Genomic DNA, 27,458 nt, shown 5'->3' on the forward strand with positions numbered 1-27,458 from the left:
TTCAATGTGTCACATACAGAAATCTCTTCTTAGCTTTCCTCCCTTTCATGTGCTTTCTTTTAAACTCACACTGGACTGACTTGGCTCTCAATTTGGCCTTACTGTGATTTACAAGTGTTCAAAAGCAAAACTCAAAGCACTTCAACAGAACAGATTTGACAAGCAAATTATTCAGATAATTGCTTCTGTGGATAATACAAAGCCCTAAATGAGAAAAAAGTTCGTAAGAATYATTTTTGCAAGATAGGAACTGTAAAGCTCCAAACCACTCCATACCACGTCACAACACCACTGCCGTGTCCACAGAAACTGTTCTGCACTTGCCTTCTGAGTTCATACTGTGTATTTGATTAGGAGTAGCCAAAGTAGARTCTTGGTAATATTTACATAATATTAAATGTTACCATACTAGAGAACTTCAATGCAAACAAGTTTTAGCGAGCAGCACATTCAAGCTCCTGCTCCTGTTTGTGGCCAAAGGTCAACAATAACAAACATGAAAGTCCGACCCAAATCCAGCAGACATAAAAATAAAGAGCGTGCGCACCGAAGGGGGCTGTGGAATCAGAACTTCCACAGGCTGTGCACAGAGAACAGCAGCAGCCTAAGGCTGAAAGATGTGTCAGCAAGAGAGGAGCTATAGCCTTAGGATACTTATTGCTCAGTTTCATTTAGTAATGGCTCTGCAGCCTACCTGCCAAAACAACCTGTCACCTACTGGCAGATGTATTGGTCACAATAGGCATTATATACTAAAACAAATTCCACAACATTTTCCACAACACTGCAACAGGCATCTTTAGAGTGGAGATCTGTAACACCGTTTAATTATTATAATGCTCTAACATATCAGTCATATTGCTTTCAGACAACACAGTAGTTATGAATCATTTGAGTGTTTTACCTTAATTTGTGTTTTCTTTCCTCCTTGCCCCCAGCTTGTTGAGTTGTGGGAGGAACTGCTTCCCTGAGAGCCTGCTGTGTTCCAGACTCCTCCCTCCTCTTCCTCTTCCCAGCTGGAATGACGCGTTCCTGTCACTGGCCCATCACTCTCTCCCCAGCCATCTTGCATAGATTTAGAACCTTTAGGAAAAGCAGGAAGATAATTAAAAAAAAAAAAAANGCAGCTCAAAAACAGTCTGCAGCCCACAGTAACATGCAGGTTATTCTGATGTTTTATTGCAAGATTAGCTTAAACCTTCAGCACCCTAAAGGAGTTCCAGAAAGAAAAAGCGTTGCCCTTCTAACAGCTGTAGAAACTTCCAAATCTCCCCCAAGAGATTTGGGGGTACATTAGCATGCTGTATTTTGAAATACTTTTTTTAAGCAACATAAAGTCACATTGTCCTTAAAGACATATTAGCCACAGGGACCTCTTCTCTTAAACAGATACAACTACRCTTGGGTTTCTTCAAAAGGTAAGCTGGTAACTGTTTGTGTGAACAGAAAGACTCTAAAGACACTTGAAAAATAAGGGTGCTGAGGACTCCAGTTCAGGTGGCTTATCAAACGTTTCTTCTCTTACTTCAAAATCTTAACACTTCCATCACACATACAGAAATCCAAGATAAATGACTGTTCCCCAACCCCTCTCCACATTTCTCTCTGGCAACTACTAATGCTGCTGACTTGCAAGAATAGTTGGTAACACTACCTTTAGAGTGACACTAATTTAATGACACTACATGAAACTACTTTAAGAACTCATTTATTTCTTAGAGATTAGAGAGTGTTGAAATGATGTTTTAACAGAAGCATTATGTAGTGCTTTATAATGACTATATCTTTATCTAATATTAAATACACAAAACCAATCTTTTTAGATCTACAACCCAGCAGATTCTGGAAGAAAGGACCTGACACCGTGCTTCACTACATGTAACATCAGTAGTCATTTAATGTGCAAAACCCTCTCAACTTCTGATCTCAACCAAGTCACTAGAAAGGTATATTAGCACTGCTATCTATATATATATATACCATTACCAGAAAGCTACAACCACTTCATCATATAAATTCAGACTAAGCATTTTGTTCCCTTGTTGGCCTCTCTTCTTGCTGTTACTCTCTAATGCCAGTTGTCAGGCAACTTAGATTTTTAACCTCTCCTGACAAGTCAACACGTCATTTTGTCCACTATCAAATTGTTCTCCTTCTTGCTGTAACTCTGCATGCTGCATATTTCTGCTCCATACATTTATGTCCTTTTAAAAGTATTTCCATCACTACCACCTTTTTCCTAACTAAATTGTAAGTAGTCTGGGGTCTGAATGTGGAAATGGGAGACAAGGACGTTAACACACTCTGGACAGGAAAAATGGAATTTAAAGAAAGTCAGGAAAATACAATTTAAATACAAATTAATAATTACATTATTAAAACATAATTATTCTAGCAGGAAGAACTTTTCAAGCTGGAATCATTTCGTGACAGTTTAAGAGGTACCTTAAAATTCATCATAAATAACAACTTAGCTATTTTTCAGGAAACAACATTTTAAATTATATTCAGTTGGGTACCACAACTCAGGGCCATTTAGGAAACATCCAGGTCCAAGCACAAAAATCTAGCTCTGGACGCTTTAATACTTGGACAAAAAGGCTACATTTAAGGATTGCAGCTGCAGAGTCAAGTGCTTAACCTAGAAATGTCATATATAGGGTAGTYCATGCAGCTTTATTTCCGGTCACAGTGTTTAAATTTTGTATTATGAACCTAGCTTTAATTACATGACCACACAATATTTTTCTGCAGGACATCTCTCAGGTCTGAGATTCTTAAGCATGAATTTGGACAGTGGTGTAAAGAAGGCTTGTCTGTAACATTCCTGCTTCATTTTCTGCAGATGATGGGCAAGTGAATAAGCATGAATAGCTAGAGAAAGCAAAGGATGCTTTTCTAGGTAAACATAAAATAATGTTGTCCTAGAGAACTGAATTTATTCCTGCTTCTGCCACAGAACTCCTATGCAATGCTGCCAGTTGTGTAAATCTGTTTTTGAACAGGTAGGCACTGACCCATGATCATTTTCTCAATGCCCAGCACTAAGTCAAGAAAAGATACACTTTGTACAGCTACACAAAGTTAAGTAAACACAAAAAAATCAATTCCTGATTACTCTAGATTGGGGTTTCAAAATTAAGATACACTTATGATCTCAAAATCTGCATATCAATTCATCAAACGCAGAATAGGATTAATGTCCATCGCTCTCACAAGAGCGACAAAAATTTGCTGTGGAACAACTAGCTCTACAACAGCAGTAACACCACTGGGGGGGGGGGCGGGGCAGAGGGTGAACCATGAAAAAAAATAATTAAGAGCAGGATTTGAATGAAGATACACAGCAATAACAGAAGAGGTGTATGTGTTTTGATAAGCACTCTTCATTTTGTGTTTGACACTCTTCAGGTCCCACGGAAAAACAATTTCCTTTCAATTGAAAGTCATGCAGAACATGAAGTGGTGAGGAATTAACCACACAGTGACTTCTGACTGTATGATTTTACAACCTCACTTTAAAATAAAATTTGTTGCAATTGAAAAAAAAAAAAGACAGAAATTCATGTAGCTTCAGTTGAGCTGAAACGTTCAGATCAATTGCACAGATTCCTACCACTTGAATTGACAAGAATTACAAATAACAGAATTATTTTGCATCTGTGTTTGCCAGGATTACAGAGGGACAGGYTATTATGCCAGTGGCTTTCACCAGCATTAAAAGCATGATTCCCATCTTGACTTCCCCCTTCCAAAGCTATGGACAACAGAACACACTCTAGAAAGTGCAACTGAGCCCTCCCCCATGCTTGGTAGCATTCATCTTGTCCCAGGTTTCATTACCTCTAGCTCCATTTATCTARTCTTGTACTCCACCAAGGACATTCTCAATCCTGATGACCTGCCATTCTCGGCTCTATGCTTTTGGATTGGCCTCAGGATTCTCACCTATGCTACCTCCTCCTCTTAATATACACAGAAAACATCCTTACAGGATCTTCTCTACTTATCCAAATTTTTTGTCTTGCCTCATCTCCAACTTCCCTTCTTCGGGACTCCCAGGCCTTGTCATCTTTTTGACTGGTACTCTCTGTTCCTTCTCCTTACTTTCAGTTCTACACTACATCTTTGCAGGGACTTTGTCTCAGTTTATTCTTCTACCAAGTCCCCTTACTCCACTGAAAAACGTGCTTTCTGGGTGCCTGCTAGAAAGAAGTTGAGAGAGCAGACACAGAACGAGGTTCCCAGTTCTTAACACTGGTGACTTACTGCATACCAACCTGAAACAGCCATTAAAAGGAAAYCCCTGTTTTGCTCCTCCGGAGCAGAAGACGGCTTACGTACAAAACAGTACACATATGCCATCAGCAGACAAAGCAGATTCTGCAGCTCTCCGGTTATGTCACACATGCAGGCCAGTTAAGACAGTGAAGGGACAACGAATTCCTTCAAAGACCATCTTAATCTTTAACAGATCTATACAATTTGCAAYAGATCATTATTATTTCAGAGACTCTTATTTTGGTCACATCTATGTGGCTTTTTATACAGAAAAAAACATATATACATCTAGAAAAAGGTCTACCATCCTGAAAAAGGCCAAGGTAATGTGGAAGGGACAAAAAGTGCTAGAGTCATCCAAAAAAAAGTGGCTACGATGTTAACACTAAGGAAGCAATGCATTTTCCTCAGTTTTGTTTCATAAATAGACAAAATTATTTAATCATGAGTATGCACATGTGTGTGTGAATGATCAGACAACAGTATACAATCYGTACAGAACATTTCAGCCCGAATAATTTGATGTTGCAAAAGTAACTTATAATTGGAAACAGTTTTACAGCCAGTGTTATCAGTCAAGTTCCCCAACACCTGTGCATGATCAGTACTTCCTAGTAAGAACTTCATATCCAAGAATTAATTGGCTTTGACACTACTATGTTGTACTGACTGGTGGCTGGTTCTGTTTGTTACATTTTCCTTAAATACAAGGAAGTAGAAATTCTAGAAGCAGCTTATATCAACCGGAAGGMTTTCCACAAAAATGAAACCAAATACAGTAACATTCTAACTTTGAAGTAAATTTTTTGAAAAAATTCAATGGGATCGCATTCACAGTGAATGCCGCTATAGTCAGATAATATCTGGAAAATATTCAGCCATTTACATTCAAACACACATAAGAAAGTTCTTAACTTCTTAGAAGTTACAGTTTTTCACATTTGTATGACAAAAAGGTCTGACTATTTTRCTGTAGCTTTCAAAATCAAGTTTTATTACCTACAAAGCACAGATTACTATGTAATGGCCATAGAATTTGTCTATGAAGCACACGGTTGTTTTTCTGACATCATCAGAAAAGCTAATTTATCACGTAACAAATTTAAATTCCAACAGGTGTGCAGCCAGAGAAAAGATTTTGAGAAAAAGAAGCATTTCCTCATTTAAAYGCTCTAATGTTTCAACACTTACAAGAATCAGAGCTGTTCATTTAACTGCTCACTACAGAACATCTCCATTACCTTAAAAACAAGGTTTCTATCACTTGTAAGCAATCACCCATTCATCAGAATCTTACATGACATTCAAAGTTGCTTCTAGGCCTCAGATAAMAAATTCCTCCGTAAGTGACCTATATTAAAAAACCAAATACTAAAAAAACCTCCAGGACCACTGCAAATAAACTGGTATCTGGCCTATACTCACTAGATTTCATGGCATTCGGGGCGTTGGAAGGTGCATTCCCCCAGCCTGTTGTCGATGCTCCTGTATCATCTACTTCACCCCACCCGGGACTGGCTTCATTTGGCTCACCCCAGGCGGACGTACCATTATCTGGAGCAGGTGGAGTGTTTTTGCTCCAGACTGCACAAAGGAGAAAGAGTTTTCATTACAGACCATTTACAAAATGAACCGTTTACTGCTATGCAGCACCATGTCATGAAACTACCACTTCATTCTCTTTCTGTTGAGGTTCTCAACAGCATGGGCTAAACAGAATTGACAACTGTCCACATCACACAAAGCAGGCAGTGAACTTAAGGACAAAAAGACAGAAGACACTGTAATTARTAAGATTTTGGGGGGTTAAGCATGAAGTCCGCATCTAATGCTACCCTATTTGGTGAACTTTTGTGACTAGTTACAAGTATCAGACTATTCCACGTTTTCATAAACTTAAGAAAGAACAAGAACATATTTGAAGTATGCATTAAAATGAAATAGTGTTCTTTCAAGGATGTCTGAGTCAGAAGGGAGATTACACAATGATATCTTTCTTTATTTCCAGGTATATGAGTCTTTTTCGCCCTTATTTCAAAGGAGAAAATATTTTGCTAAGTATTCTTTATACTACAGATTAATAAACTAGATCTGACTCGTTCAATTTCAAGTGYTAACTAAGCTTGTTTCAGAGCAAAATCTGTTGACTAAAAATCAGTAAAGGATTTTCCCCTCAGCTCTAGTCATCAAATATAAAAATCTGTGAGAATTCAGCCTGTCCTTTCAGAGCTTGGACTAAATATGCAGATCTGTCAACTAATGAACATTTCTCTTACTGGCAAGCTGTGCAGTGTGAGTTGAGGCACAACAAACAGGAATGATTGGTTCATATTTTACAGACACTTCAGTACAGAACCAAATACTCAAATAAGCAATTAGATTTTCTTTATGAAATAAAACTCTTGGGGAACTGAAAGCTGCATGTGCATCTCTTATGCATAAAGGTTACTTGCATAAATAGAAGTTTGCTGAAGAAAGGAAGGAGACTGGTACCTGATGCTTGTGATTTGCTAGTCATTGGAGTAGGCAGGCTCTGTTCCCGTGGGGCCTGTCCTCCTTGCGAGTTCTTGTCCCACAGGTTCACATTCTTGTAATTATAACTGCTAGGATCTCCCCATGCTGAAGTGCCATCATCAATATCCATTTTTCGACTGATTGACTGTGGAGAAGGTTCTTCCCAGCCACTAGGCTCCTCATCTTTGGGGGCAGCTGGTTGTGGTCCACTGTTCCAGTTTGGGTTTGGAGGTCGCCCGTTACTTGGAGTTTGTGGCGGTGGACCCCAGGAGCCAGAAGCCTCCTGCTGTTGCTGCTGGTGCTGTTGCTGCTGCTTGTTCCAGGAGTTGGGCTGTCGACCCGTCTCATTCCATGTTGAAGTTCTTTTACAATCATCCCATCCACCCTTTGAAGCAGCGCTTGCATTTGCACCATTACCCCAAGTTCCRATCTCATTTTGCCCACCTTCACCCCAACCAGATGCTGGCTTGTTTCCTGCACTTTCCCAGTTACTGTTTTTTGTTTGGTCAACTTCCTCTCCCCAACCGTTCTTTCCAGAAGACCATCCTTGATTAGGTTGCCGTCCACCCCACCCCTGTTCCTTACTAGAGCTGTCATTCCAAGAGGATGATGATTTTTCTTCTGGTCTTCCCCCTCCCCAATTAGAAGTATTGGGGTTCTTATAGTCATTCCATCCTCCAGTATTTTTGGGGTCCTTCCACTCTGTTGGGGTTGAGAGCTCACCCCATCCAGACTTGATTTGATTGCTTTGGCTGGGTACATCGCCCCAGCCCCCTGAGTTCTTTGTCTGTGTGGCAGAGCTCTCCCACCCCTCAGTTCCCTTATCAGACTTTCCCTCGGGCCGTGGCATCTCTTCAATATCCCATACGGTATCTTGCTTAATTTGAGTTTGGCCCCAGCCAGTGTTTGAAAGCACTCGGGGGTCCAAATCAGTCCTGCTCAGCAGAGTCTGCAAGACTGCCTGGCAATCAGGATGCGTAGGCCTATATGATCGGCGTCCAGAATTGTGACTGTCACTACTTCCTGCTTTGTGGTTGCTTCCAGTGCTTTGACCTCCAACCTCACTTCCTGTGGAGCTGGAAGATCTTCCCCAACAGGGAGCCTGGGAATTGCCTTGGTTTTCAGGAAGAGGGTGGCCTTTTTGATTGTCCCATGCTCCAGTGCTAGAATTTGGTTGGTTTGGACCACTCCATTCTCCAATCTTCAGTTCATCAGACCCAGACRGCTGTTTCCATTCTCCCTGAGAGACTCCAGATGTCAATTTGTTCCCTTCACCCCATTTGCTTTCATTTGCATGCTGAGGGCCAAAGTTCCAAGACCCACCACCCGTAGACCGGTTAYTGTTATCCCAAGAATCACTTCTTGACCCATTAGGTTTTTGAACAGAACCTCCTTTCCAGGAGTCCTCTCTATCCTTTCCATTGTTCCCATGGTTTCCAGAATTGCTCTGTCCAGAGACTGTGTCAGTTCCAGAAGACCCCCTAGCTGTACCCCAAGACCCAACACTCCCAGTCTTTCTTTCTCCAGTGCTTTGTGAAGGGGTGTCAGTGCTCCTGGAAGGGTTCCCCAAGCCCATTTCAAAGGGCATTCCCTTATTCTCCATAGGGTTTGGTGAACTTAAGTTCAAGGAGTTAGTGTTTCCATTTTTTGGTCCATCAGTGTTATGAATTTGAGCCTGTTCTCTGCCAGAGACAAAGTTAACACCCGCATTTTCCATCTTTGACTGCTGTTCCCTAGAGGTCTGACCTACTGTGCTAATCTGTGCATTGGAGCTACCACTATCAGATTCCAAAGTCCCTTTCCTAGAACTGCCCTCTTGAACCAGTGCCGGCCAAGCAGATGGGTTGCTATTTGGGTTAAAGTTGCTGAAGCCAGAACCAGGACCAATTCTATCTTGTCCACTCAAGTTCCTCCAATTTCCTAGTCCATTGTTACTCTCGGCAGCAGGGTTGGAAGATTGAACAGATTTAGCCTTGGGATCAGATTTCCAGGCCCCAAGATTACATTCGTTTCCAGCGCTTCCAGACTGGCACTGGCTTCCTTTTCCTTTGTTACTAGTGGTGCTTCCTGGCAGAGCGTTCTTCTCCAAGCCAGGGTTCGAGGCACTGTTATTATCGGTGGTGTTTTCGGAAGAAGACTCAGCATCTTTGCTGGCAATACAAGGCCACTCTTCCATGTCAGACCCGTCTACAATCACCTTGTCCCAGATGTGAGTTGGGTTGGCGTTGGTGCCGCTGTTGGAGGAGGCTCCAGGACCCCAAGTGGAATTTGCATAATTTGAAGCAGCAGCACCTCCAATTGCTGAATCTAAAAAAACCCAAAAAGGTCATTAATATTCAGCACTGTTTACAAGCACTGGGCATCATATTTTTGACACCGTTGATTACTGTTTCCATTAATAAGTTAATCCTTCTCTCAAAGATGTATAACCAATTTGCTTTGGAAGAACATCAGGATGGAAACGCTATTAAAAACACTGATCAAAATGCAGTTCAACAAACTACCCACAAGCACTTTGTGGGCATTTAAATTCACTACTGACTCACTCCTGCTAACAGCTCAGCTATTTAAGTTCAACATAATGACTGCAACTCTTAATGAACTTGCATGGTCATTACTGCCACTGGTTATAGACTTTCCAAAAACAGGCTTAAAAATCATACCATTTACAGAACAAGAACATATATGTGAATACACTTGCGTGTATGTGCATGCAGTCAAATACAACAGCAGTTGCTGATCTGCTATTCAACTAATTCACAAAGCAACTACAATTTATTAAAGACGAAGAAATGAGAAAAGCACGTAATAAACAAAAAGCTGAAGGAGTCCATCCTTACGCTCAGATACATCTTTTTCAAGTTAATTTTGCTAGTAGGAATTTCTTTACGCTCTTTACAAAAGGAATAGAATTTCCCAAAGTTTCTGTAAGTCAGAACAGTCAAAAGTTACACAAATTACAACTTCTGCGTAGTAATGTGCAAGCTGTATTCAGCATGTAATTACCACATTTATGTCACTGCTATATTTAGTCTAGAAACTACAGCTTGTGATTTTGTGAGCAGCTAAACTGATCTGCCAGTGGATAGAGGCTAGTAAGAGCTCTCACTTTTCCTTCTGCCTCTCAGCTCTATTACCTCTCCTTTGTGAGAGTTCTGATGGCTGTTAAGATCTGAGTATGTTTTATTTATCTGCTGTTACAACAGAAAGCTCCACTTTTTGATGGGTTAGGTTTTTGCTGGCTTAGCACAGCAAGTCCAGCAAGCCTTGGAATCACCACAAAGAAAGTGGCAGACAAATGACTAGGAACAGGACTTTTCTTTCTTTTATCTGTGGTGAACCATTCATACATCTAGATTAGTTTGACTTCACCTGGATATGAAATTTGTATATCATTTTAAATCAGATGTAAATTAATACAATGCCATGATGAATGAAGTCTATGTCAGTGCTAACGTCACACTTGCATGCATGCAAATGTGTTAGCCCTGACAGCTTAAGAATAGTCAGCCAAGACTCCCTTGCCATCCACAGTTCCGGCTTTGGTCCTCTAAACAATWTTTGCAAGCTCCTTACCACTTCAGTGTTATTCTCTCCATAAGGGGCTACTTTTTAATCCCCAAGTACATAAAATTGCCATCACCACAAATTCCCAATGATGAAGACTAAATATATGTCCTTCTATGAAATTACGTACTGAAATCAATATATTAAATTCTATTTAGTTACTCTACCACACTAGTTTGGTTTATTTTTGCAAAGCATGAAGTTCAGAGTAGTATCTGCACCAATATCACAGCAAATACATCTGAATACACACTGTTACTACTAATACTGACTCATGTCATGATAGCATCCACAAAAATAAACTTAAGGGTCTTTAAAAAAATTGTTTTAGTATATATCCTATGCATCCACAAGTGCAGTTTCTGGTTACTAATACTTTTAAAGAAAGACGAATAGATCAGCTTTCAGTGCCAGTTCCATGTTTCCAGTTCACTAGCTAAATCAGTGAATATTCTCTGAAAGGCTTCAAGATTCCCCGTTAATAAAGACCATCAGTAACAATCCAGGCTTCACAACAAAGTTGTAACTCTTCAATAAGGTCTGAATACAGATCGGGGAAAAAACAAAAACAAACTTCAGCCACTAAACACTGGCTACCAAGATCTAAAAGACAACGTAGTTCTCATGCACAGTCAGTTCCTTCTGTTGTCCTAATCTCCACTGCGAACTTCACATTAGCAGCAAAGCGCAACCCTCCACAAGATATCTATGCCTAGAGTTCTTTTTAGTACACTGAGTAACTGCTTTTCCAATTTAAAAACTTTATGATTAGACTGAACACAGGAATAGTTTAAGGAGGACAGCTGAAGCCAAGTTCAAAGCACTGCACAGTTGCTGCCTTTTGAACTAAGCATCAGATGTTACAATTCAGCAAATGAATGGTACAGAGATGGCACTTAGCAAATCTTCATACAGGTGCTTTTAACTGAGATGTTAAAAATTCATTTCCGTGAAGACATTATAGTAATATTAAGATTGGCATGCTTGTTAACTCAGTGCACTAGAATGTATTTTAATGAACTATTTTATAGAAACAACCTCACCTTGCTATTATTTGACAGTGGCCAAGTCTCCACAATTTACAGTTTTGTCTCAATAAGATAGTGGGTAAGGGCTCTTAGCTCTTTAACTTTTCCTTAATAAAATAACATGCTGAAGAGAAACAAATTCCTAATCTGACTACTGTGAAAGAGTTATCTATAAGTGGATATCCATAAGTGACTACTTTTAAGGATAAAAAGTGTGAAACTGACATCAGTGAAAGTGAATAGAGTCTCGAAATGATGATGCATGTTTGCTGCAAAAGGCAGTGGTGATTCCTGGAGGAAAGACAACAGACCCAATGTATGTTTCACCAACAACATTTATGTTTAAGATACTCTCACAAGCTTCTCTTGCACATCCTAAATATCACCAGTACTGGAAAAACAATATACAAACTCCCCTTGCATTGCTTGCAAGACAGCAGTAAATTTGGTGTCACCTTTCAGGGAAATAGTTCTGCCATCTCATAGAAGCAGAGTGAAGATCTCAATTTTGGGAGAAAAGACGCATGTATGGAAAGACTAGACACTGAATACTTCTGCTTTAGCAGTTGCTCTTTCTATTCTTGTTTTGTACAGAAGCTGGGCTGCCATATGGACAGTAAAATAGTTATTTCCAAAATAGGACCAGTTCTTGCTAAGTGAGGACCTCACCAACACCATCTACAGGTATCTGTTAAATATAATGATTTGAAGGAGCAGGTAAACAACATTATTTTCCCTTAGGAACTTTTTTCTTTTCATATAGGATGAATTAACCACTGTATCAGTGAACAAGCCTATACAACCAAACTGCTGGTTGACAGAACCAGGCCCCATCCAAAATCAGACTTGCAAACAGTCAGGATCTCAGACTAGCTTAATGATTTAAGAGGCAGATAGAAATACCATACTTCTATGAGCACTTGTTCAAAAGTGGCACCTAACTGGCAGCCCTGGCTTCCCTCTTTCCCAGCTGCTCATTCCCATTCTTCTACGAAACCTACTCCCACATGCTGGTACCAGTGTTTGAATCAACAGTCAGTGAGCGGGACTGGGAACTCATCCAGATTGAAAATATCATCAAAAACAACTGGCTCCCCCCTCCCATTTACCTTTCAGGTGTTGTATCAAAATCAGCCTTCTATAATTTAAACTGTTAATCTAAAATTTATTTGGCCTTGTAGCTTGAAACTAGCTCTCATTATTAAACAGGGAGCATCAAAGATAACGAGACTAGATTTTTTAAAAAATAAATCTGTTAAGCAGGGATTTGAATTACTGTGATTTGAAGTAGTTCAAATGCTGGAAATGCAAGACAAACTAAAACATTAATTTTCCAATAATCTTTTTTAATAAATACAACCATCCCACTTGCTGTACTTGACTCTGGAATTCTTCATTCACCTCTGAGTTTTTGCTTCCTGGACTGTAGAGGATTTCAAAGTTTACAGCCCTCCCCCCCATAATGTGGCAAGGCTTTCAAAAAGGAAAAATGCAAACATAATGATACACTTTTTCCTCCTTTTGACTAAAAAAAACAAAAGACCACAGATACCCACAATAAAAAACAAACACCCCCCCAACCCACTTATTGTTAGACCTGAAGCTGTCTTTGAATTCTCAGACCTTTCTTCAGAAGGCAGATGTCTCAAGTGGAATTTTGTTTGTTTTGGTGCCGTAACTTAAGAAAGAAACGTTATGATTAGAGCAACTGTCCTAGTTGCCGAAAAACATCAGGAGCGATCACAATTTTCTCATTCTCATAAATCAATCTTGAAATCAGACTGTTTTCATAACATTCTGTTATTCAATGTAACAAATCCAGGAGTTAAATGGACCATTTTTAGATTACTTAAAAACATAAAAATACCAAAAATGTGCTTGAAGGAGGATTATTTAAAAAGTTCTATCTAAAGAGCAAAACCAAGAAAGAAGAAAAAAAAAAGAAAGAAAGAAAGAAAGAAAGAAGCAAAGAGTCATCTTGCTATTTCATCCAGATGAGAATTGACCAACACTTGTCATTTGCAGATCTGACATCTATATGGACTTACCATAAAACTTTGTCTATTTTACCAAATCAAATTAAAAAAGTAACAGTATGGGAAGTTAATGGCACCAACAAAGTCTAAGTAGTTATTAAGAGATATCAAATGACAATCACTAGGTGCTAGTTGTTTATCACTGTATTGTCTCACCTTGTTGTGGTCTTAGAGCATTATAGTGTCCAATTCTAAACACTCAAATGTACATACTCAAAATCCTGTATTTTTCTTGACCCATTCAATAGTAAAAACTACATCCATTGCTGCTAACAGCAAGAATAAAGTCTATACACTAAAGAAGTAACATTATGCATCAGCGTGACAAAGTAAGATCTGCTAAAACCTGTTTTCAGCTCACGTGTGGGAAACTATTTTTAATTGATTGCAGTCTGCTCAATATTGATCAATCAGCATAATAAGATAATGTGTACTGCAGAGAGGAAGTTAACTACAGCACAGAGAAATCAACAGTATCTTCTGTCATGTTATGACACAGTGTTAGATGAAATATTGACTTGCTCTTATCTAAGGTGGCAATTCTGGCAATTAAAAAAAACATCCAAAATTTGAAAAAAAAAATCTACATACTTCCTTATCCTAACACTGAGCAGTGTTAGAACAGTAACAGAAAGGTTTCCAATAGCAATCTGAGGAGTTTTATCACATAATAATGTGTTTGTGCACAATTTTAGAGATCCATTTTTAGTTATATACATATACACATATAGACACGTAATTACTTGCCTTTTTAAATACATATATTTATATTGTATATTCACCTGTTGCAGTCCCACTGTCGCTCTGCAGCAGTGCTCCTGTCACTGGTTGTGCGTTGTTTGGGTTTGCTCCTGGTGCTGTTGGGGGAGGAGGCCCTGCTCCACCCCCAAGGAGCATACAGGATGGCGGAGGGGGCTGCCCACGCTTCAGTAACACTTTGTGGTCCTGCTGGCAACGGAATCGCGGCGGCACCTCCCGAGGCATGTAGCGGGCGGCGCTTGGCGGTTGTCCGTTCGGCACTGCCACCCTTTTGGCATTGTTGCCACCATTGACTGGTGGCGATGGAGAGTTGCCAATTGGGCTGGCAGCCACTGGTTGGCTTAAACTTGGTTTCGTCACTTCGGGCACTGGAAAACAGGAATAATGAAAATTGGAATTTTTTCCACTTAAACCTATGTTAGTTACAAGAATTCACTGCAAACCTTCCCTTTTATGCCATTTTTCTCTGGAATACTATACAATTTCAACCTCATCAAAGAATAATTTAATTAAAAAAGCAGGAAAAAGTAGTAGTGGTAAACTTCTCACTTCCATGAGCATCTTTGTACCCCAGGAMGAAACTCTGACTTCAACAGATTTTTCACCCTACGTTTCCAGGAAATTTGAGGCTTAAAGTTGGTAAGGAATGTCACCCTGGGGAAAACGAAGTTTTAAAATCTAACCAGTCAGTAATAAATGTAATTGTTATGTTTCATCTCTGTTCCCTGACATTCGTTTGGTTTAACAGGAATGTTACAGATCACCCAAATGGGAGATCTGAGGTCAGATCTTGATTTTTTTACTTGCTTTTTGTGGCTGTACAGCCAATGCCTAAAGAAAAACACCCTCTTCTTTCTGGGATGAATGACAGTCYTTGTTGCTCTCTGTAGACAAAACGGACTTACCTCCACAGCAAGTCCATTTTTACAAGATCTCTACCCCTGTTCTTGTTGCCCAAGGATTACTGCAGCGCAAATTTGCAACTGGTGATATATCCTTTACTYCCCCAAAGCAGTCCTACCTATGCTGTTTGTACTGGACTTGCCAAAACTCTCCCCTAGCTTGTCACCAGGTGCCCCTGCAAACTAGGGCAACCTGCTTTGAGGGCTGTTAGGTACTGGAGAAGAGGAAAAAACACATGAATCCTTGAGGAGTTAATACTTTCACTAAACCAAATRTATTTGCTGAAAGAACTCTGGAAATCAACGATTTGTTTTCCCTTATTGACATTCTCCACACGCTTTTTGAAACAAACCAAAAGAAATTTAGGCCCAGGTAYGTAGAAATCATAACAGTTCACTATGATGTCAAACTCCAAAGGCAAAGAAAAATTAATACATCTACTTAAGCTTCTTTGGAAAATGAATATTGGAAAGAGATGCCTAGCAAACTGCCACCAYGTGAGCACAATCAGCAACAGTTTGATCTGACAAAAGGTCTCTTTGGCAACTGCAAATGCACTATTCCCACATTTTGTTCTGATGAGGGTCTTTGACTTCTCTGCATAGACTCCAAATTGCCCCAAAATTAGAAAGATATTCTTAGTTGTAAAATGAAATTACTGTTTTAGTTCTCCTTTGTCAATTCGTTTGATGGCAATTTCCTTGTACATTTTTTAGAAAATTTACAAGTCAAGATTAGGTATATTTTTAGATCAGCTGAACAAGCTAGACACTTAAGATACTCACTCATTAGTCTTGCTTCATCTTTTGGACTTTTAGGTGCCTAGACTTCAATATATCTTAATTAAGTTTCCAAAAACAAATCAATTTAATTCATTTTGGTATCCCACCATAGAGGTGCTTTCCCTGTCTTCCACTACAAATACGTAGGTGGTTGCAGTTTTTGCTTACTTACCTAAAACTATTGTAAAAAAGAAAGTGAGGCTAAATATTTCAGCTAAGCTATGTTTTTCCTCCGAGGATTCTGATGCTATCAAGATTGTTTTAGGTTCTCCATTTTAATTTCAGCTTTTATTTTTTCTGTCTATTCACCCTTTTCACTATGACTCATAAGACCCAATCTTTTCCAACAATTTTGAGCAACACTGAGTCTTGGTTCAAAGTCAATTAAAAAAAAAAAAAAAAAACTATGACTCATAAGACCCAATCTTTTCCAACAATTTTGAGCAACACTGAGTCTTGGTTCAAAGTNAAAAAAAAAAAAAAAAAAAAAAAAAAAAAAAAAAAAAAAAAAAAACTCTTTACAATCAAAGACTCTTACCTTTGGTTTTTTGATCTGTGACCTGAAAATTAAGAGTAAGAATGCAAATTAAGACCAAGAATGTAAAGTTTTAAGAACTTTAAAATATAAACATTTAACAGGCTGCTCTAAATCATTACAGTAACTTCTTAATACAAGATTTGTTTGTTGAATGAAAAGACCGGTTGTTGAACTGTAAGACTAAAAAGTATTCCTAGACACAAATATGAACTAAGTATTCAACAACACTGCAGTTCCTATAACCCCTCTGCCTAATGCAAATGTCTCAGGTGGAAACAGCAAGTTACTTCACTCATGATGATTTGTAGWATTTATCCCCTTCCCCAGCTCAAATGTTGATTAAGTCACAAATAAACATGCGCTACACCACTATAATTCTTTCAGATTCTGGAGGTGAAGTACTAAAAGTGCAATAAAAACTGTCTTCTACCCGTACAGCCAATTGCTGTGGCTAGCAACAGAATTCCCACAGGGTAACAGTGAGTGAGAGCAACAATGTCCCTCATTTCACTTTTTCCGTGACATCATCTGTTACAAGAAGCAAGCTTAAACATTACTGGACTGTCACAATTACAAAAAGCATCAGCAATACCTATCAAGCGCCCCCAACTTCAAAATTTCTTGAATGAAATAAGAAGTTGATTACTGAAGTGAGCCATCCTGCCAGGCTAGGTATTCAGTATTTGCTTTTGCTGTACTTCTRTATTCTTACAGCGTAACAGATTTCTAACTACAGTAGGAACAAACACACCACTGGCATATTCTCCGGAATCGTTTGTATTCTAGTATGTTTCRAACCTGTCGATCATGAGTTCCACAACACAATAAGGGAAAACCCCTAAAGATCATCATGTGTCAGGCTCTATGACACCTCTTCTTAAAAGAAATTGCTGAACTAGTCCATAATTCTGGAAAGCACAGTGACAGTATAGAATAACAAAAGCACAAGTAAAAAGCAGTTTATTGTTTAAATCAGCCAAGCCAGAACTCTTTTGTATAGTAAAGAATAAAAAGACAAGCTCCACTGAATTGCTCTGACATCATTTACTTTGCAAGGATGCTCACTGCAATCTGCAAAGCAAAATATTCACTAAAATATAAAATCTTAAGCATCACAGCTTCATAAAATTGTGATCCATGAGTCTTCCGAGACAACAAAAACATACCATCATCTGTAATAAGTCAAAAGTCAGTTTTCACTTCACTACTTAAAAATCTCATAGGTGTCAAATTATGTTTGGTTTTGGTGCACTGTTAAAATTCTGTTACGAGCTCAAAGTGACTCCAATGCTCCACTACTAGGAAAAAAAAAATCAAGAAGAAATAGTTCAGGGATCCAACCTTCAAATGTAGCAAACYTATCAGCATTACATTTAGTGAATAGTAAATATGCTTAGTAAACAATACTCTTCTTTTTAGAGGAACGTATTTTATCAAACAGAACTACAWGTTCTCAAAACTAGGACTACAACTGCAGTTTCCTTCAGGAAAAAAAAATAACTTGTCTATACTACATCTCTCACCTAGTCAAAAGACTGATTTTTCAGGTCTAAAACATAAAAGCTGAGAAAAAGTGGCACTGTATCTCAGACTTACATCCTTCATCTCTCTGGGGGATACCTGTAAGCACTGGCAATCCAGGAGTAGATATACTGAAAGGGAAGGTGGAATAAATCCCAACCTTCTGACAAGCTACAGAACAACTCCTGGGACACCAAGCACAGGAATTCAGTCTACAAATCTACTTGCATAACTTTTGTCGAAGCTTTTTAAGTGTTTCAGGAGATCTAGAGAGAAAGAGTTGTTTCAATTTATATAAAATTCCTCATTTTAACACATCTGACTATCAGCACTATTTGGAAAAAGACACCCTCAAATCATTTATTACTGCTTATTTTGGTGAATGCCACCACAATCTTTAAAAACAAATGCACACATCTGTGCTCTGCCCATTCAGTTGCCTGCTTCCCTATTCCTAGATACCTTTCTTAAGCATTACTGCTAAGTTTGGTCTCCAGAAGATTGACGTATTTACAGTGTTTACATTTCCCAAGATTTTGGCAAGGTATCATAACATTCAATCATACTGAGTAACTTAACATGAAAGGGTCCGCTGCATGCTAAGGCAGGCCAATCGTCTTTGCATTCAAAGCACTGACACCTCAGCAAACGCTCACAACGCTTATCAAGATGACTGGTACAACCTTTTCAAGTCTCTGTTGTACCACCGCGTATCAGCGCATAACACTCAAGCCACTAGTCTTTACTTACTCAGTACAAGCTTCAGTACCTCGTCTAGCTCTGCACACACTTAACTGAAAATATATCACCCATTTTGTTTTTGTACGAACACTAAACGGCAACACTGAAGCAAAGAGACTATCAGACAGACTGAAGAAATCTTATTCCTTAATTACTAGTATTTTGCAGTAGCCTTGGGATGAATCAACACAAAGAAGAGATGGAGACTAAAGTAWATACAAGAGAACTACACTAGTTTAACTATATCTGCTTTAAACTGATCCACACAACTAGTAAAAAAGCAGGTTTTAAAAATCCCATGGGTAAGCCAAAATTAAACTGGCATAAAAGAATGCCAGCACGGGCTTTTCTCAACCAAAGCCTACAGACCATAACACAGAGTAGCATCTGATCTTCCGTAAAGAAAACCCTGAGACTACTGACAGCAAAGCCTTCTGCTCCCAATTTCACAGAATCACTGAGGCTAGAAGACACCTCCAGAGATCTTGTCCAGCACCCCACCAGCTCAGAACAAGATCACCTAAAGCACATTGTTCACAGCTGTGTCCTGTTTCTGAGCATCTCCAAGGATGGAGATTTCTTCAATGTAATTAATACTTTATAACATAAAAATATTTGCTGKTTTTTTTCCAGCTGACACACCAGGGAGAAGAAACATCAAGGTAATCAAACAAGAAAGTTAAAGGGAAAAAAGGCAGAAAAAACCCTTTAATGAAGCATCACTGTATGGTAAGAGACTGGTTTTTAAGTTCAAATATAAACCAGCTAAAATCTATTACCAACCACAACACTATTTATGCTCCACCTGGCTAAGAATTCAAGTATCAAAACATACCTTCTGAGCAGATTCCTTCTTTTTCTTATCCTCTTTTTTCCTTTTCTTGTCTTCCATTAACTGTTCTTCCCTTTCTTGCTCCTTCTCTCTGCCAAAACATTAAAAAACTGGTGTGAACACAATCAAGTTCTATAAACAAAGCCATACAGTGTCTCCCTCTTCCTCCCATGAAAAGAAGTCAAGATAGTAGATTCTTCTGATTGTCAAACTTTATTCAAATTTGAGGAGTTCAGTCAAATTGAGATTAAAACAAACAAACAAACAATCATCTAGGTCAATGTGGCCACAATCAGGCCACTTGCTGCATAATGGAAAATTCCTTTATTCAGTTTAGGTCTCTGCAGCAAGGATCCTGTAAGAATTAACTACACACATGATACTAGAAAATACCTTGAAGACATTTTGGCCAACGTATCCTTTTAACTGGGTTCTGCTATTATTTAATGAACAGTCTCATGAATCTTTTTACATAGTAAAAGGAGAAGCTGTAAKTTAATACAAGATAGTTTAGTCTAATACGACATTATCTTCACAAGGGAAAGAGACTACTCTATTGCCTGTAGCAATGCCATTTGTAGGAGATTAGAAGTGTCATATCAAATCTAAACTGTCATTCATTATACAAATCACTAATTTAATTTCTAAACTATTGTATCAACTCAGAATTTTTGTGATGAAACCTATATATTACTTTCCAGATCTCCCCCTTGCCACAATAAGAACCTTAAAAAAGAAGTGTAGCTGCTACTGTTGTCAAGCTATCATCTTGTTGCTATATTTTGCATCAAATATGAAGTTACCATAAAATGACTGGTTAACTTACTGCATACATGTTATTGGGCGAACTGTTTCTATAGCGAATCCCATTTTTGTTAATTGATTCTCTTCACCTGCTTAAAGTGAGTTAAGACATTCAAGTCTTCAGGTGACTTGGAAGACAGGAGAAGATTAAGACAATCTATGCAAAAAGATGAACTGACAGATCAGGGGCAGGAACAGAGAAAGGGGATGTATATTCTACAAATGGGAACAGCTAGTATACATAAATCTATGATCTTTCAGACTACAATTTTAATTTAGATTAAAAACTTGATATCTTATAACTTCACAAATCAGTTTTCATTAATGCACAGAAATATCTGTGCCACATGGAATGGGCAGAATTGTTTTAACATATCTTGCTGACTATTCTGTAAGAATTCACAGCTYTAGAAACAAAAATTTAGCTTGTATCTGTACTGAACTATTTATTAAAATTATTCACAAGCCAAACCYTTTTTTTCAACTACAGTTCACAAATAAGAGTTGAGTTGGTTGTGCTGTCACATCAGTTTTTTTTCAGAATTTTCCCCCAATGATAAGTTACATAACATCAGCAAATATTTAGGCTCGCATTTTCAGTTTTGTTTAAGCCACAGATTGAAAATAAAAGGCATTCCAGTAACATCCACATCTTCAGAAGTTACTATAGCCTCAGATCACACTACTTCTATATTGTCAAGTTATGCRTATCTTGTGTTGCACTGCCACTTATAAATTTATTCATTTAAGAACAAAAACAAACCTTTATTGCCTGCTGCAAGAAAGAACTRTCTTAAGACAGCTCCTGAGAAAGGACAGGATCAAAAAATAAGATCAGTTTTAAAAATTAACTGTCATGCAGTCAACCTTCTACTTAAGAGCACCTTCCTTCTTCTTGAAAGCAGAAGAGCAGGAAATGGAAAGAAATCAGAAAAAACTAACCTTTGAAATCAAAGCTGAAGCTATGGCTTGCAATGACAGGCAGTACTAATAATAAAAAGAACTGAGGATAGAAGATCCACAGCCTGAAAGTAAATACCTCGTTCTGGCCACCTGTCTTTTTGATGACAAGTTCAGAAAAGGGAGACGCTGCTGCTGCCTTGCTTTTAGATGTATATGAAAAACTGTGGTATTAAGATTGCACTTGCCATCTTCCCACTTTCACTTTCCCCTTCATTTCAATGCTTATAGTTTTATAATCAATAGTTTTTCTTTTCAGTTGTATGCAAGATCAGAATTTCTTGCCTTTTATTCAAGTGACCCCCTCATTAAAAAGAGCTTCTGTTTTTTGACAACAGGCATTAARCGCTATACAAAAACACTTCACTAGTGTTTCTAACTTTAGTTATCTTCACTAGTATATCTAACTTTACCACAAAAGCATTATAATGCTTTATAATCAAAATTATTATAAATATGCTGATAAAACTAGTGTCATGTGGCTTTCAGTCAAGYCAGCCAGCAATGGCTGCAGGTTAGCATTTCTGAAAACAACGGGTAAGAGAAAGGGCAACAATACGATGGTCTGGTTGTGCATTTTTGGTGGGATATAAGGGGGTGTGTGTTATTTTGTCTTGACATTTTCTGGAGMACCATATGTCACAGGCTAACGAACACCGACAAGCTCTCAGTCTTTTCCGATCCTCTTCGCTCTGACYATAGAATTGCACATAGTAGTGTTCAATGCAAACTGCAAAGACCAAAGTAGACTGGAGGAAAATAATAATAATTGCAGTGTTAAGTGTTCCAACACATTAAAATGAACAAAATTTTCTCAGTGATTTTTTCAGAAGTTTTGTCTATCARTCTTCTATGATTAGCTAAATGACAATTCTTTCTGACCCGCTCAAGGAAATCAAGATCCATCATGTGCTACCAGTTGCTTTTATTGATAAGATCAAAACAGGGAGAGAATTCAGCAGCTGGTGAATTCAGAGCTATACAATGGGGTGTGGTTCCGTTTTTTGTTACCAGCAAATAGTTATGGGAACACTGATACTCCACAACTCTGAAGAGGAAGTTTGCTAAATAGCAATCAGTTAGCTTTTTACTCTAGTYTTCTTCCAGAAAGCATGCGCTGCTTTTAAAAATGCTACCTAATAACTGTACTTTTAGTATTTTCCACAAAATCTTAGAATTAACATTTTATTTTAAAATATGTTTAAAAAAACTATTATAGAATTTATTTGCAAATATTAAAAATAGGACACATTAACAGCTAACAAAGAGTATCTGTAGCTTTTAATTCACAATTCTATTTAAAATCTCCGTAGGTATGATGCAGTACACTCAAAACCTTGTTTAAGTTCTCATAAAAACCTCCTTCAGCTAAGACAAAAATAATTATTCTAGAGAAAAGCAGTYTGAGTTTTTCCAGCTAGTTAACTTAAAAAAGAAAAAAGAAAAAAAGAGCATATAAAATAGATATGACGCCCAAGTCATTATCAACATAAAACCATTCCCCTCCCCACCCCCAAGGGACATTCAGGAAATATACTCTCCTCTGAAATTCATACTCTGTGAACAAACACCCCCAATTTTCCAATTCTGGAAAACACAGTTTTCCTGAAAAATCCTAACACTGATCTTTCCAGAGAAGTCATATTTTACAAAGYCTCCTTATTTTTGGAATGTAGCAACTTGAGGCACGGGTAGACCACACAAGTMGCCTTCCAAGTTCTTGCTATTGCCAAACAAAGATGAAATGAGATGATGCATTATAYATAACGTACTACCTGCTGGCAACATGCTTTGAGATGTAGAGATACTACCACATATATAATACTAGTCTATACAAAAACCCTCCTCCAACCCAGTAAGACTACCCTCAACATGAAGTCGCACAAAAGCATAAACAGGTAAGAAAAGCGAATTCCTAGCAACTCGAGAGTGGCGCTTTAACGCTCAATTCCTTCTGCAGTGCTATCAGACAATAATATAACTGCATTAGGAAGCAGTTCATATACTAAGACGCAGTCTCAATACCAGAGCTGAGAGTCATCTTGCCTCCTACTCTTCTCCCCTTTATTTTCCTCCACTGCAGTTAACCAGGCTCATCTACACTGTAACAGAGCACAGAGGTGACATTAAACTTCCACAAGTACMACCTGTTCTCTGTATCACAGTAAGCATAGGATGATTTACAATCTTTCTGTAAATTGTGGACAAATTTCTGTATCTTCTTCCAGGAAACAGAGGATTATGAGAATATTTTTGTAGGATGAGCAGCACTTTAACATAACAAATTTGTTGCTACGTAGCAACAAGGTCCCATTAACAAAAATTTTGCCTAAAACCTTTAGCCATAGTGAGTCAGAGTTAAAAGCAATCACCTTCAGTGAGATAAAGGTTTGCATGTATGGACCTGTCTCATTTACAGGCAACACCTGAGTTGACTTATATTAACTCTTCATTACAAATAAATTTCTAGTGACACAAGGTATTAAAACAGAAGTATTATAAATACTTAGAAATGGGTCAAAACACTCATGCTTTGGGCACTAAAACAGGAATTTTACGTACCATGAGGTATCTAACCACCTTTTAAACTTTGTCAAGACCGCAAGCAGGAAGAATCTCCAATGAACTCCAGCTACAAGTTCTAGCTTCTGAAAGTTTCTTCACTACCAYGGAATTTAGATAAAAGTATACACCCTGGACACCAGTAGTACTAAGTTGCCTACAGTGRTCTCTCGAAGGTGCTGCAGAATGCTTTCATAACAAGCTCAAGACTAAGAACTATTCCAAGGCAAAACTTCCTCTCTCAACCTATTCAAGCATGGTCTTAGAGGAATGTAAGCTGTCTTCGCACTATATCAACAACTCAATGACAAAAAAACAACAACAACAAAAAAAAAAAACCCAAAACAAACAAACAAACAAAAAAAACCACTTCATTTTCTTCTACTTCATTCTTTTTTTTACTGAATTCTGTTCCTGCCCTTCCCTTGCTTGAGCCTTCTCTGGAGCTCAGCTGACTGTACGGCAGCTCAACTTAAACCACCAAAACTAATCTGGAAACCTGCCTCCCTCCCCTCCCCTTCCCCCACTTCTTAATGTGTTAAACTAACTCTATTTTATCAGATGAGCACCAGAAGCAGCACACATGAGCAGCAGGGAATCTTCCCTTTTCACAGAAGCAGCATGTTAAATTGGTTGTAATTACATGAAACTGCTGCCTTACTGTATGACACCACTGGTCCACACCCATACGCACAGCCCTCAGTTAAAACTCTATAAACTGTACAAATAGAAGGAGAAAATCTTTTAAGTAAAATTGACTGTATGTCCTTTTGAAGCTGACTCCTAAATTGAACTAATACGTAAGGGAGAATGCTGCTTCTGAACGGGACTGTGTTTAGCCCATGTGGTGCATATGCAGCCCCAGCACTGTCACCTACCAGCTGTGCAACTCCCCTAACTGTAACAGGGGCACTGGGATACTCCTCTGTCATAAGGATATTTTTAAATAAATACATTTAGAAGTATAAGCTGAGAGTAACAAAGGCTCCGCACAATGAACATATAAGCAATCTATAAACTCCCAAATGAGTACAAGAGATTTCAGTTCTTCCGTCTCAAAACGGTCCTTTCTTGCTGCAGCAAGGATACTAGTAACCAAGTCCTTGAAAAACTTATGCTAGGCAAAAGCTTTAAAATCAAATYAGTGAACTAGGAACAAAAGCAAAATAAATTCACTGCCACTGTAGTATGGAAAGCTTGTGGAATTTGGCAGCTTAATTTCTACCTCCACTCAACCTACCACACTTTAATGTACATGCTCCATTATTTCAACAGCATGAGAAGAATATGGTGTTCACAAACACACCAGGTGTGCTCATTCTAGCACATGTAGGCAGAACAAGCAGCCAAGAGGTTAYGATAGCACTGGTCCCAGGGTTGAAGATCCCCAAAACTCCTAAACGTAAAATAACTTCCACTAGATTAAGCCAGGCAAAGAACTATGTTTTTGTGGATCAAAAGGTTCAGAATAGGATTCATTCATTTTATTYAAAATGTTCAAATGCACAACACTGTAACCACCTTCATTTTTAAGCCATGCTTACAAGCATAAACTAGACACATGTAAGCCATGAAGAAACTAGTAAGACAGGAAATAGCCCTTAAGAAAAAGCAGCCTTTAGGTCACCTGGTAAAAGCAGAGTCTGAAATTATTTTAGGACAACAGAATTCTGATGCGCATAAAGGGGGGAAAAAAAACACTATGGATCCCTCAGAAAAGCACATGAAAACCAGAGCATAAAAATACTCACAAATGTATGTGGCTATATATAATATGTAACATAATAAATAACAAAAATCCTCCCAAACTGCACACATTTTTATAATAACATATAATATATATACATGTTATGTGTTTATGTATATATACACTTCACATGTATTTAAACAGGAAAACTTTAGAAAAATGTATTTTTAAAGGGCTCTATAAAAATGTTTTCAAAAGGCAAAAGTTGTTTGCTAGTGAATATGTCAAAGCAAGCTGCGTTCTTCTTCTCTTTGGCTGAAAGCCAAAGCAACGTCACTGCAAGAAGCATGCTTACTTTAAATAKCATATCTGGAACAACTGATAATGCCTTTATCACAGCAAAACATCAGTAATTTGAAGTTGCTGTAGAAAATTTCCAACTTAAACATCAGCATACTAAGTTCACTAACACCGTATGCTTTTCTCAACAGTCCTTACACAACACCTTAGATAGTCGCACTAATACAGTAAGATTAATTCTTTGAGGAGTATTTTATGTATGCATAATGGACTATAGTAATAGAAAACAACTCTGACCATAAATGGCTGTTTTCTTTAAAGAACTGGATAGTATAACTCCCATAATGCAACAACATGTGTTTATAAATTAGGAGGTTTGTTTTGGACACTTTGGAAATTGGCTTCATTTGGGTTTAATTTCAGGTTTATGTGCAAATAGACTCCTGTCAGAAGGAAAACCTTAGATTATATAAAACAAGGACTTAAAAAAAAAATATTCAGCATTTCTTGCTTACACTCCTTTTGTAAGATTACATTTTTCAGTTGCATCAGTTACGTATATTACAGGAATGAATCCTAGACAAAATTCAAAAATTCCCAAATGCTATCCAGAGTTGATAAAGCAAAAAGTTTAACTGAGCACTACAAAGTTCCAGAATCAAAGAACTGAATCTTCTCTTCTTCCTTAGTCTTGAAAAGCTCCCACAGTCTTACAAATCAGTAATTGTTTCATAACACGCACATGTGCATCCCAAAAACATAGATAAATGTGTTTAGAGAATTCTATAATGTCATAAAAATACTCCAAGAATGGCAGTAACATTGTTAGAAAATTGCCTGTAACTAAGAGCTCCATAATTATTTATTCTATTCAAACATTAATTCACCAAGACACCGTCCTATTCAGGACTTCAAGGTTCATAAAAATATCAACTAACCTAACTTCCTCAAAAAGTATTCATTCTTGCAGACAGCTCCATCCTCTGTAATTATTTGCCAAGAAAAGTATCTTTGTGGTTCTGAAACCAACAAAAACACGTAGAGAAGTGAGTGCATAACAAACAATACAGAACACTAACTGGATAACAGCCACCACAATAAAATCTCAAAAGTAGAATCCGTCTCTGTTACAGGGTTGGAGAGAAACAAGTCAGGTTTTTTTTTTGACCAGGAAAGGAAAGATCTAGCCAGCCTCAGGAAACAGAAACAAAGGGCTACCTGGCAAAATATTTCCCTCTGTCTTCCACCACTCTCCACATAAAGTCCTTTTGCTTCTGTAAGACTAAGGGGGGGAGGGGGTGAAATCAAGGCTCTGCACAGCCTACCACTCTCAGAGGGAGCTGCTAACTGAACTTCCCATTGAATGCATGAGACAACTTCTTTTCGCTAGACCATACAGAAAGAACATTTTGCCTACCTCACTGTGCATACAGAAATACTTTTGAGTCCTACTTTGCCATACAACACAGGGCTTGAAATGAATGCAGGCTGCTTGGGAAAAAYGCCAGATGTCAGTTAAAGGATTGCTTATTAGTCTGCAAGTGCCGTATACACAAGTATTTGCCAGTATTGCTTTGTATTAAAAAATTAGAGCTGAAAACTCTTCTAGTTTTATAATCTCAAATGGTTCTGGGAGGGAAAAA

At 38.2% G+C, this 27,458-nt stretch overlaps 1 protein-coding gene across 13 annotated transcripts in view; it reads right to left on the bottom strand.

Annotated features, from left to right (window-relative positions):
• TNRC6B (trinucleotide repeat containing adaptor 6B) overlaps positions 1–27,458 on the bottom strand; it is a 133,452-nt gene that overhangs the window by 25,588 nt on the left and 80,406 nt on the right. For 10 of the 13 annotated variants that reach the window (XM_085323563.1, XM_085323562.1, XM_085323570.1 and 7 more), the window contains 6 exons: positions 19,506–19,593; positions 16,409–16,430; positions 14,209–14,553; positions 6,775–9,102; positions 5,707–5,865; positions 905–1,083 (listed from right to left, as the gene is read on the bottom strand). In XM_085323563.1, the coding sequence (XP_085179689.1) occupies positions 905–1,083; positions 5,707–5,865; positions 6,775–9,102; positions 14,209–14,553; positions 16,409–16,430; positions 19,506–19,593 (3,121 nt within the window). Of the gene's footprint in view, positions 1–904; positions 1,084–5,706; positions 5,866–6,774; positions 9,103–14,208; positions 14,554–16,408; positions 16,431–19,505; positions 19,594–20,328; positions 20,349–27,458 lie in introns of those variants that run through there. The other 3 variants (XM_085323573.1, XM_085323572.1, XM_085323569.1) reach the window with 2 other exon arrangements.

This window comes from Rhea americana, unplaced genomic scaffold (assembly GCF_003343005.1).
Source record: "Rhea americana isolate MKP2758 unplaced genomic scaffold, rheAme1 scaffold_85, whole genome shotgun sequence".
Lineage (NCBI taxonomy): Eukaryota > Metazoa > Chordata > Aves > Rheiformes > Rheidae > Rhea > Rhea americana.